General features: G+C 41.6%; 1 protein-coding gene across 3 annotated transcripts in view; it reads right to left on the minus strand.

Annotated features, from left to right (window-relative positions):
- MCF2L2 (MCF.2 cell line derived transforming sequence-like 2) overlaps positions 1 to 12,751 on the minus strand; it is a 245,936-nt gene that overhangs the window by 20,341 nt on the left and 212,844 nt on the right. For all 3 annotated transcript variants that reach the window (XM_036850441.1, XM_036850443.1, XM_036850442.1), the window contains 4 exons: positions 12,327 to 12,452; positions 4,600 to 4,815; positions 3,648 to 3,740; positions 3,376 to 3,454 (listed from right to left, as the gene is read on the minus strand). In XM_036850441.1, the coding sequence (XP_036706336.1) occupies positions 3,376 to 3,454; positions 3,648 to 3,740; positions 4,600 to 4,815; positions 12,327 to 12,452 (514 nt within the window). The remainder of the gene's footprint in view (positions 1 to 3,375; positions 3,455 to 3,647; positions 3,741 to 4,599; positions 4,816 to 12,326; positions 12,453 to 12,751) is intronic.

The raw sequence follows: 12,751 nt of genomic DNA on the forward strand, positions 1-12,751 counted from the left end.
AGAAAGGAGAGACAGCCCAGATGGCAGAGTAGGAAGACTGTGAGCTCACCTCCTTTCATGGCCACACCAAAATTAAAACTATTTACAGAGCAACTATTGATGAGAACCACCTGAAGATTAGCAGAAAAGATTTTCCACAACTAAAGATATAAAGAAGGAACCACAATGAGATGGGTAGGAGGGGCAGAGAAGCAGTATAGTCAAAAGCAGTATAGGCAACCCACAAACGGGAGTATAATCACAATTGCAGAAGTTTTCCCTAAGGAGCAAGAGGTACAAGTCCCATGTTGAGCACCCCAGCTCAGTGGTCCTGCACTGGGAAGATGAGCCCCCAGAGTGTCTGGCTTTGAAGGCCAGTGGGGATTACTTTTGGGAGAGTTAGAGGGCTCTAGGAAATAGAGGCTCTACTTTTAAAGAGCATGCACAAAATCTCACATGCTCCAAGACCCAGGGCAGAAGAAATAGTTTGAAAGGAGCCTGGGGCAGACCCACTTGATAATCTTGGAGAGCTTCCCAGAGAGGTAGGAGGCAACTGGGACTCCCCCTGGGAATATAGATGCTGGCAGCAGCCATCTTTAGGAGCTCATTCTACCATGATGACACTGGTGCTGGCAAGTGCCACTTTGGAATCCTCCCTCTAGATGATTAGTTCTGGGGCACAGCCCCACCCAGCAGCAGGCCTGATACCCTAGGACCCCATGAGCCTCCAGCCATTCAGAGATCTAGCCCCACCCACCAGAAGGCCCGGGACCCAGACCCACTCACCAGTGGGCCGGCACTAGTCCTGGGAACCCCTGAGCCGTGTAGCCAGTTGTGCCAGGACCTAGCACTGCTTACCAGCAGGTAGGCAGCCTCCTCCAAGAGGCAGAGCCTGGCAGCCAACTGGGATGGGGGCCAGCCCTGCTTACAAGTGTGCTTACAGTAGTCAGCCTCATCACAACAGAAGGGTCCACACAGCCCACATAGGAGGCAGCCCTAGAGCACATCACTCTGGTGACCAAAGAGAAGCGGGCTGTTGGGTCCCAAAGAGCATCTCCTACATAAGGCCACTTCTCTGACATTGGGAAACGTAACTGACTTACCTAGAATATATAAAAATAAAAACAGAGAATTAGGCAAGATGAGGTGACAGAGGAATATGTTCCAAATGAAGGAACAAGATAAAACCCCAGAAGAAATATTAGGGAATACTTATTACTTATCTACCCAATAAAGAGCTCAAGGTAATGATCATAAAATGCTCAATGAGCCCAAAAGAAAAATAGATGAACACAGAGAGAAATTTTTAAAGAGTTAGAAAATATAAAGAACCAAGCAGAGCTGAAGAATACAATAATTAAAACAAAATATACACTAGAAGGAATCAACAGTAGATTAGATGATACAGAGGAGCGGATCAGCAAACTGGAAGACAGAATACTGGAAATCACCCAAGCTGACCAGAAAAAAGAAAAGGAATTATAAAAAATGAGGATACTTTAAGAGACCTCTGGGACAACATCAAGCATGTTAACATTGGCACTATAGGGGTTCCAGAAAGAGAAGAGAGAGAGAAAGGGGCAGATAACTTATTTGAAGATATAATAGCTGAAAACTTCCCTAGCCTGGGGAAGGAAACAGACATCCAGGTCCAGGAAGCACAGAGAGTCCCAAACAAGATAAACCCAAAGAGATCCACACTAAGACACGTTGTAATTAAATTGGTAAAAAATAACAATAAAGAGAGAATCTTAAAAGCAGCAAGGGAAAAGCAACTAGTTACATAAAGTTGCAGGATATGAAAGTAATATACACAAATTTGTTGTATTTCTATACACTAACAATGACCTATCAGAAAGAGAAATCAAGAAAAAAATCTAATTTACAATTGCATCAAAAAGAATAAAACACCTAGGAATAAATCTAACCAAGGAGAGAAGACTATAAGACATTGATGAAAGAAACTGAGGACAACACAAACAAATGGAAAGTTATACCATGCTCATGGATTGGAAGAATCAATATTGTTAAAATGACCATGCTCCCCAAGACAATCTACAGATTCAATGCAATTCCTATCAAAATACCAATGGCATTTTTCACAGAAGTAGAAGAAATAATTCCAAATTTGTATGGAAACAAAAGATCCTGAATAGCCAGAACAATCTTGAGAAAGAAGAACAAAGCTGGCAGTATCATGAGCCATGATTTCAAACTATACTACAAAGATACGGTAATCAAAACAATATAGTAGTGGCACAAAAACAGACACATAGATCAATGGAATAGAATAGAGAGCCCAGAAATAAACCCACACTTATGTGGGCAATTAATCTATGACAAAGGAGGCGAGAAAGAATATACAATGCGAAAAAGACAGCGTCTCAAATAAATGGTGTTAGGAAAACCAGACAGCTACATGTGAAGGAATCAAATTGGACTACTTTCTCATACCATATACAAAAGTAAACTCAAAATGAATTAAAGACTTAAATGTAAGACCCGAAGCCATAAAACTCCTGAAAGAAAACATAGGCAGTATACTTTTTTTTTTTTCCCTGTGCCGTGTGGCATGTGGGATCTCAGTTTCCTGACCAGGGATTGAACCCATGCCCCCTGCAGTGGAAATTCAGAGTCTTAGCCACTGGACCACCAAGGAAGTCCCAGGCAGTATACTTTTTGACATAAATTATAGCAATACTTTGTGTATAGAAATACTGAACCACTGTGTTGTGCACCTGGAACAAACATAGTTTTGTAGGTCAATTACCCTTTCATTAAAAAAAAAAAAAAAAGACAGAGAATCTGGAAAGCAGCAAGAGAAAAGCAATTTGTCACATGCAAAGAATCTTTAATAAGATAAGTAGCTTAACTCATATCATAAACTATGGAGGCCACAAAACAGTGGGATGACAAAAGTGCTTAAAGGAAAAGACTGTCAGCAGAGAATTCTATATCTATGGCTAACTGATTTTCATCAAGTGTGCTGTCTTGGTTCAGGCTGCTATAACAAAATACCATGGACTGGGTGGCTTATAAATGACTGAAGTTTATTTCTCACAGTTCTGGAGGTTGGAAGTCTGAGATGAGGGTGCCAGCATGGTTGAGTTCTGGCGAAGACCCTCCTCTGGGCTGCAGATTGTTGACTTCTGATTGAGAAAATTGGATCTTGGCAATTGGGTATGTGGGAGTATGTGTGAAAGGGACATGCTCACAACCACAAAAACCCACACACAATCTAAAGCATCCACAGGTGCTTCCAGGTACTATGAAAATGTGCCCACAGTTTTTTTCTAGGCAAAGCATTTTCTTTAACAATATCCCCAATCTCCATACCCACTACAAAGTTGGAATCAGTATAACTCTCCAGACTAAAGTCAGCAAGGGTAACCTTACCTTTCATATTGTTTTGTTGTTCCAGCAATAATTTACTTATTTCTGAAAACCAACAATCTCTGATTTCTTTTGAAGCTGCCTGCAATTACAAATAAGAAAATACTATGAGTATCAGATCACCTGGTGCATTAATTGGACAGGACTTTTATTCTCTGGGTGACCTTTAGAATGTGATAAAAAACACTGGTTGAGTCATGGGAACACGAAAAGGACACCATTTATTCCAAATGGGAAAGGGAAAAGGACACCTATGGGGAAGGCATGAATTTTACCTGTAGGATGTATTTCTCAAGTCCATTTTGGTTGGCAATTTCAAACTTTCTGTTGCTCCCCCTTCCAAGTTGGCGAATTGAAAGTGTCATTAACTATTGTAAAGAAAGAAGAAAATTTTCTGTACCATCTTTTCTGATTAAAAAATTATCCCTGTCAGCCACTCTAATCTTTGCTACCCTTGATTACTCTCTTCTTCCATCTTCCTTCCAAGTGTTTTGCTGTCCTCTGTTAACAGCCCCAAGGAGCATAAAACATAACCTGATACAGTGTCATTTGTCTTGTCTGTTTCAGAGGACAAGACAGACTATATGTTTCCATATGCAGAGCTGTAGCCTTCAACTTTAAGCAAAAAGATTATCTCTCCTTTAATACCTGAGTATTTCACAAATCTCTACATAGTAGTAACTGAATTAGCATCCATTAAGAAACAAAAATAACAAAAAGTACTATGAATAAACTACCAATTTTAATCACAAGAGCACGTGTGTGTGTGCGTGTGATCGCTAGCTATGAAATATTTCTTATATGGGTGAGAGGCAATGTTTGGTGTGGACATGGGTTCCTACACCCCCAGGGTCAGGATATTGCCTACACTTGCATGCAAAGATGCGTGGTTGAGAAGATGAAATCCAGCCCATGCTCTAATCTCCAAGGCGTTCAATCCTCTGCCTGGAGGAAAGAGGGTACTTTTTAATTAGTTTGTCCAGACAGGCTGCCATTGGGTCCCTTTTCTCCACCCAGCACAAAGGCACCTCTGTGCCAGCGCTGGCCCTATCTAGTGGCTGATTACAAGCTCTGACTCTGGAATCAGGCCTGTGTGTGGATTCTTGCTCTGTTGTGTGGCATTTGGTAAGTTAACCTCACCTCAGTTTCCTTATCTGTAAAATACGGATAACAGCATTTCTCTCCATAGGGTTGTGCTGACTCCCAAGTGCAATAGGACCCCTTTACCTTCATAGACTTCTTAAAGCTGTAGTGAGGAGACAGGCCCTGGTCACTGGGCTCCATTCGTATCTTACAGAACACTATTCCCTGTTCGAATAGATAGATTTGCCTCTGGCTGGGCTTAAATCGAATTAAATCCTTCATCTTATAACGATCCTTGTGAACTGTCCAGACGTTGAAAGAGCCATGCATCAACAGCTTGCCCAGTTTTCTGATATCGTCCTTTGGGACACACAGACACACACAGAAAGAAGCTGTTAAATTACTTGACGGGAAAGAACTCTTAGGGGGTCTGTTTTCAAATTACAGACCATGCTTATTTGAAGTTTACAATCTTATAAGAGCCAGTCAGGCTAATCTGTCACTAATCAAAGCTACAATTTTGTGACCTTCACTGAGCATGGCATCATTCAGTTATATAAGGAAATAGTGCAGCTGTATAAGGTAATAAACATAAAGCATGTTAGCAATACTTTGAAGATATTGGTACTCCAATATTTTTGTCTTGCAATTAATTTTAGCTAGCAGAATTCCATTTCTTCTTCTTTGTTTTTGATACAAGACACTACTTAAAAAGGGCAAGAAATTAATATTTTAATTATGTTCGGGAGAGCCAGAATCTTTGCTGCATTATGGATCTTTGGTAATCCATGTATTCCATCTGTATCCTAACCTCTCCTTCAGGTATATGAGAACCTGAGAACATGAGATTTGTTCTGAAAGGAGAAAGCTTAGTATGACCTAATCTTCATAACACTGTAATGGAAATGGTAATTACATTCAACTCTGCATTTTTCAGAGTGAGTGAACAGTGCAAAGATAATTCCAAATGACAAATTTTTTATTTCATCTTTTTGGCTCTAAGGCACACACTATGTCTCCTTCCACCATCATATGTCTGGTTGAAAGTCCAAATGAAGTGACCTGGCCTTCTCTGAGCTCTCTCTAAAGGTAGTGGAGTGTGATGATCTAGAAATGTGGTATTTTGTCTGGTAGTTTTCAAAAATTATATCACTTAAAGTAGATAATCAAGAATTTATTTCCCTGAATCAAAACACCAAAAGGAAAAATTATTTGAACAGGACCAGGACAGAGACATTTCCCTGAGTTACATCTAGCTGAGATAAAGCCCTACAATTTCTGATAATTATTACTAGACATATGTGCATTTTATAACTTATTATTTATATTGAACAAACTGTGAATACCTTTAAAAAAATGAATGACTTTATATCTGAAAGTCTAAAAACAAAAACTTCAAGGGCAATAAACTCTAGTCATTTCTATGGCGCTTGTGTCATATTTTCAGTGCTATTTTTCTCTTTTTGCTTTGTAAAATTTACACGTGTTAAATGTAGTGAATAAAATCCTCATTGAGGAATAAGAGCCCCAGTCACAAGGCCTTCTCTCCTAAAAGCACGATGCTTCCGTTGCAGGTTGCACAGGCTTAGCTTGACTGCACCCGCAGACAGATGGGCGATGGGTCCATGAGGACCAGTGAGGAGTTTTTCACTCTATCCACATCCTTCCTGCACCCACTCAAATGGAACCACCCCAGCCCTCAGTGATTGCTTTCTCCTTTACACACATTCAATTTGTACAGTTCAGACCTATAGAGTGCAGGAAATATGTTTAGTCAAGGCAGCTGGCAAAAGTAGATGTTTAACCTTTGCCACAGGAACGACTGTAATCAGTAGTTTCTATTTTAAAATTTATTTATATTTCACCCCATTTCAAAAATTAGATACATCTTATAAAAACATATACATTATAGGCAGACAGAAACTAACCAAGGAAATTAGGCTGAAGAAAAAAAATAGAGATTAAGGCAGTTAAGATGAAGAGGATGTACATAAAACCCATACAATATAAAGCATGTAAACTTTTTGCAGACTAGACTCTGACCTTCTAGCAGGCAGTACAGAGGGAAATCTAGTGAGTTATATGATTCATTATGTCCAAAGACATACCCAAACCAGTTGTTAAGGGAAAGCATGGCAATTTGTTAATAAGACGTGAGAGAAATTTCTCCCATGGGTCTTCATAAAGGGTCACTGTGTCAAATACTGAGCCCACCTTCAACCGCATCCCAGAATAGATAGATGAATGGATTTTAGGTAAAGCTGTTTCTAATAACACATCTGGGGAATGTGGAGGCATCATTTCATAGTACAGCTTTTAAAAGCAATTCTGAAAGGGGCCAGAAGGTTGGGGGAGCGGGGGAACAAGCCCAGGGGTACACTCTGATGACCTGCAGAGGGCTGGGTGATGTGAGTTAAGGTGTCTGCCAAGGCCGTGGGCTGTAGAGGCGGAAGAGGCCACCCTAGGCAGCGACGTTTTTGTCCTTTACAGCCTCTGCACTTCTCATCCCTCCCACAGCCACAGCTGTTTGAACCTTAGTAAGCAATTGGCCAAAGGATGTGAATCCAGCGACGGGCCAGCCCCTGACCACAGAGGCCCGGTGTAAAAAAGATGTGCCAGATGGCCAATCTGATCCCTGTCTGAACTGAGGAGAACTAAGGAGGAAGCAGTAAGCAGCAAGATTTGTAGCTGTGAGATGCTTTATGAGAGGGCTGGAGGTGGACTAAATGATAAGGAAGCAGAGAAATGAAGAAGGTAAGTCATCAGAAACTATGAGGAAGAGGAAAAGACACCAATGGGGGGAAAGAACCAGTCAGTGGCCGGTGAGGGGAGAGGACATACCTGGCACGTATAGGCAGAGCACACAGGTGAGAACCCCAGCTCCCTCCCAGGCCAAAGCCCTAGAGTTGCTGTGGCCTGGAATTGTTTAGTTCTCACATCCATGAGCCCTGTCCTGTCATTGTTCTGACTCTTCCTGAGGCTATATGGTTGCCTTTTCCAGTAAGCCTGTCATCATTGGAGCTCACTAAAGGGAATTGCTGGGTCTTTTGAGATGAGTTGGAAGAGATGGGCTACATATCATTCAGGACATCTTGCATAAACTTTCTTAGGACCACGCTTGTGATGGGATCAGACATCTCAATGCTTGAGGCCCATCCTGTGGTGGCCGAGGGCACATGACCTGTATAGCAGTGATGAAGGACAGGTGTACATACGTTACCGTCATCCAGGACACATGCCTGTGTGGAGGCTACTCCGCCTCCAAAGGGAAGAGGGTAGGGGGATTGCTCTGAACAGGACCAAGGATGACCCTTGGCCATCTTTTCAACCATATGTATCCTTTCTTTCCAGTCAGACAGGAGTTGGTCCCAAGGCCAGAGACTACGTGTACAACCTCTTGCAGATACTTGTGCCCTAAAGTATGGAATCATTTATTGGCATTTAGTGAGTGCCTGAGGGGACATGAAGCTAAATGCTCAGCAATGTGAGGAAGCTAATTCAGTGATGACCTTGAACTGGCTTGAATAGTATTTCCCAAAAAACTCATGTCCACCCAGGATCTCAGAATGTGACCTTATTTGGAAATAGGCTCTTTGCAGATGTAATTAGTTAAAATGAGGTCATACTGGATAAGGGTGGGCCCTAATCCAATGACTGGTGTCCTTATAAGAAAACAAAGACACACACATAGAGAAGACAGTTAGGACGACAGGCAGAAATTGGAGTGATGCAGCTATAAGCCAAGGAAGCCAGGAGACAAGCAAGGAAGGATTCTTCCCTAGAGCCTTCAGAGGAATGGGCCTGCCGACAACCTTGATTTTGGACTTCTTGCCTCCAGAACCGTGAGAGAATACATTTTTGTGTGTTTTAGCCACCCAATTTGTGGTGCTTTGTTATCACAGCTCTAGGAAATGAATGTAGCCTCAACCAGTTTTTCCACTAGTGACGTAATAGTGTGGCCATCACTTTGGTGTGTTGATGAATCTGATGGGTGTGAGCTCAGAGATACAACATAGGGGCTGCCCCAAACAAATCAGCAAATGAAATGTCAGATGGTCTCCCTGATATGGGAAATGATGGCAAAATAATCTAGTAAATGCTGCCATTTTCATGTGTGGACATTTTGTAGGTAAGAGCTCTGAGGTAAGAATTTCAAATGTGACTACATTAACCAAATGAAGAATCTGACTGAGAGAGTGAACGTAGGAGAACTAGCCTCCAGAAGGAGACTTCTTTTGGGGGTCCAGGTTTTCACTCCTGGCAAAGACAGCTAAAGGGACAGAGCTATATACTTCTTGTACAAAGAGGCAGGAAACATCTGGATAAGTGAATTAGCACAAAGCCTGGTCCAGAAGTGAAAAGTAGAAGCTGTGGGACTGAGGGGCCTGTGATTACAACTGCCAGAAGCAAAGGGGTTCCTTCCTTTCCAGCCTAAGTACACAAATAAGTCAGCACTGGGGCCCTTTATTCAGCATCTACCAGGTGCCAGGTATAGTGCTAGGTGCCCTATGATTTAATCCTCATTTATGCCTCACAATCACCCTTTAACATAGGTGCTGTGAGGGTGGGATGATGTACAAGGCAATTCCACTGAGTCATCAAGATTATTTACTCAGCCTTATCTCTGCAGCCAACACTATGGTAAGGAAAGTGGGAACTAAAATAGAAAATAGGGCTTCCCTGGTGGTGCAGTGGTTGAGAATCTGCCTGCCAATGCAGGGCACACGGGTTCGAGCCCTGGTCTGGGAAGATCCCACATGCCGCGGAGCAACTGGGCCCGTGAGCCACAATTACTGAGCCTGCGCGTCTGGAGCCTGTGCTCCGCAACAAGAGAGGCCGCAATAGTGAGAGGCCCGCGCACTGCGATGAAGAGTGGCCCCCGCTTGCCACAACTAGAGGAAGCCCTCGCGCGGAAACGAGGACCCAACACAGCCATAAATAAATAAATAAAATTTAAAATAGAAAATAAAATACCTGGCCCTAGCCCACAATAAATTTGCAATAAAAATAATTCCTTTATCGAGTAACATAAATTTGTTTCAGAAAATAAAATATTTCATTCAACCTTTACTATTCAACCTTGGAACATGTTCCTGGCAAGCGAGGATTTAAAAGAACTCTAAATGCATCTATATTTTACGCACTGAATTGAATAGGGGGGGAACTTTTTTTTTTTGTAAAGAGAGGGAAATAAATTACATCTCAGTGTTCCACAAAACAAATTTTCTTAAAAAATTTTTTCTAGAGGGAAGAGATATGGCAACATATGTATATGTATAACTGATTCACTTTGTTATAAAGCAGAAACCAACACACCATTGTAAAGCAATTATACTCCAATAAAAAAATTTTTTTTCTTAAATCTTCTGTGATTAAATTAAACCAAGAACTAACTGAGTATACACAAGAGGGAGAAAATGTAAATATCAGAAAGGCATTTTTTTCTAGTCGTTTTAATTATGAATTCATCCCACCAAGTTCAATTTCTTTTCTTCACAAAACCAGGTTAATATTGGATGTCAATAGAGAAACTAAGAAGTTAAGTTCTGGATTCATCTCTATTTACAGCATGTGATGGTAAACACCTTGTGATAAAGTTCTACAAAGCTGACGCAAAGAATCTCAGAATCATTAGATCTGAGCTAACAGTAGTTGAGTTGTTAGTAAACTCTAAACAGAATCAGATGAATAATGTGTTGAGAGGTTGGCACCCTGGATAGGGAGTGAAGAGATCCAAGAAGTAGTCCTGGCTGATGACCATGTGACTGGGGTGAGTCACCTCTTCTTTCCATGGACCTGTTTCTGAATCAGAAAGTTGAAAAGTCCAATGCCTGCTCTTCCATAATTCAGTAGGATTATACAAAACTGTCAGGATACATTACTTACTGTATTAGATGTAAAGCAAGTTAAAGTCTTAGTGAAAAAGAAACCACAGAGTGTATGTCAAAGGTGTAATTCTCAGGACACATGGGGGAGAAAAGTTCTTTGCCTTGGTGTTAAAAAATCTCTAAAATTCTATAAACTCATTCATCTTATTTGCATGCAAACCAGCTTGGAATGAAATCAGAGTAGATTGCTATTTACTCACATTTTAATCATTCTTTTCTCATAACTTCCTCTTCCTATGTTACTTACACTCAGAATAATAGCTGGGAGTTTCCTGCCCTGACTACAGGTTCCAGGACACTCTTTTGATTCAGGGAAAGGGACATCTGATAGGGGTAGCTGACATGTGTTCAAAGACGAAAAGAAGAACAGAAAGATGTTCCAAATGATTAAACAAATTGCTCTCTTGACTTTCCTTAAGCCAAAGAAGGAAACAGTTATCATCAAGAAAACAATCCCCTCTGCCACACACCCCATGGTTCATGAATACCCTCTTGAATCTTGCATCAGTAGTAAGCAGAGAGCATTCTGGAGTCCCAGGGGACAGTAATAGCATCGCTGCCCAGATCTCAGCAAACCCAGTGGGGCTGTTTCTGAGATGCTGGCCAGAGGAAAACCAGGAGGGAGGGAAATCAAAAATCACAGGGTTTTTTGCCCCTAATTAATTTGCGTGGTTTGATTTCTGACAAGGAAAGAAAAGAAAGGTCATTTCATCTACCCAGACCTCAATAAACAGTATGTTAAATCCAGGTAAAAATGAAAAGGTAAAAAAGAGAAGGAAATTATCTGTGTGACATGTATCAACAATTCTCTGAATGCTTGATCCCTGTGTGGGAGGCAGAAGAATGGCCTCCCAAAGATGTCCATGTCCTAATCCCTGGAGCCTGAGACTAGGTCAGGTTACGTGACAAATGAATTAAGGTTGTTCACCAGCTGACTTTGAGATGGGGAGATTATCCTTGATTAACTGGTTGGGCCCAATATAATCACAAGAGTCCTTAAAGGTGGAAGAGAAAGAAGGGAAGGTCTGAGTGATATGATGTGAGAAGAACTCAACCCCCCGTTGCTGGCATTGAAGAGGGAGGAAGATGCCATGAGCGGAGGAAGTGAGTGGGTGGCCTTTGTAAACTGGAAAAGGCAGTGAAAGAGATTTTCTCCTAAAGCCTCCAGAACAGAAGGCAGACACCTTGATTTTAGCCCAGTGAGACTATGTTGTACTCCTGATCTGTGGAACTGTAAGACAATAAATTTGCACTATTCGAAGGCACCAAGTTTGGGGTAATTTGTCATGACAATGACAGAAAATACCCCTGAGTCAAAATCTAGAGTAGCTCACAGTGAAAACCAGCTGAATATTAATTATGTCCCAGTCCCAGGGCAATGATACAGTTATAGAGGATAGTTTGCCTGGAATGCCTGGGTCTGGCCTGCTTGGGATTAACTCTAACGCCAGAGTTGAGATGGCTCAACCCCCACGCACTCTCTCTTTTGGTATTTTTCTTTAAGCACTTGGATTAAGGGATGTACAATATATGCTTATTGGGCCTCTTCTGGGATCTGTGATGTAAAATGGGGTTAGATGTTCACTTAGGACCCATTTTCAAAGTAATTTTCACAGAGAAAATATAACTCAAGAGGCAAAATCTTTTAATATTTTAATGGTGCCACGAGTGAGAAAATAAGTTACTCCCTCAGCACCTTCCCCCGCCCAATATGTTCTGGTCCCTGAGTTCTTGCTTTTTCCAGAGTATGGGTCAGTTTCAACATTCAGGATCCCAAGGGCCACAACCCAAGATTCCTAAAAATGCTGAGGCGCTGCTTGGAATCTCGTAGCACAGGTTTACTGACCGATTTAGGTAACTTTCCTCCAGAGTCAAATTCCTTTCCCACAGATCAGTTCTCTAACTTTGCCACAGTATCTGCTACCTTTGTAATACTGTTCCTGCCTTTTGTTGAAATGTCCCAGCACTTGCTATGGAACATACCGGACATCCAGTGACTGCTGCCAGGTCCACAGCCAACTCACAGGACTTGATCAAATCCTCCATCATGGCCAAAGCTTGTTGTAGGTCGTCTGAGAAGGCTGAATCCTTGGTTCTCTCTGGCCCATTCTGTGGAAAGCAAATGCCTTGCTGGAAATCAAAAGGTAAACCATCTACCAAGGGAAGAAGGGAAACAGGACAGAGATAAGGAGCCATGGATCCAGCCAGCATGAAGTGACTGAGAAGGTAGGTACATCAACCTGTTTCCCTGCTCCCAAAGAATGGTAGCTAAGGATATTTGCTGGTTTAAGTACAATATATGATACACACACACACACGCACACACAAGCAAAATAATTACACTTTCTGCACCTTGTACTAATGAAGAATGAAGTTCATAAAATCATGGACATTATATTCTGCCTATA

Source organism: Balaenoptera musculus, chromosome 4 (genome assembly GCF_009873245.2).
Source record: "Balaenoptera musculus isolate JJ_BM4_2016_0621 chromosome 4, mBalMus1.pri.v3, whole genome shotgun sequence".
NCBI lineage: Eukaryota > Metazoa > Chordata > Mammalia > Artiodactyla > Balaenopteridae > Balaenoptera > Balaenoptera musculus.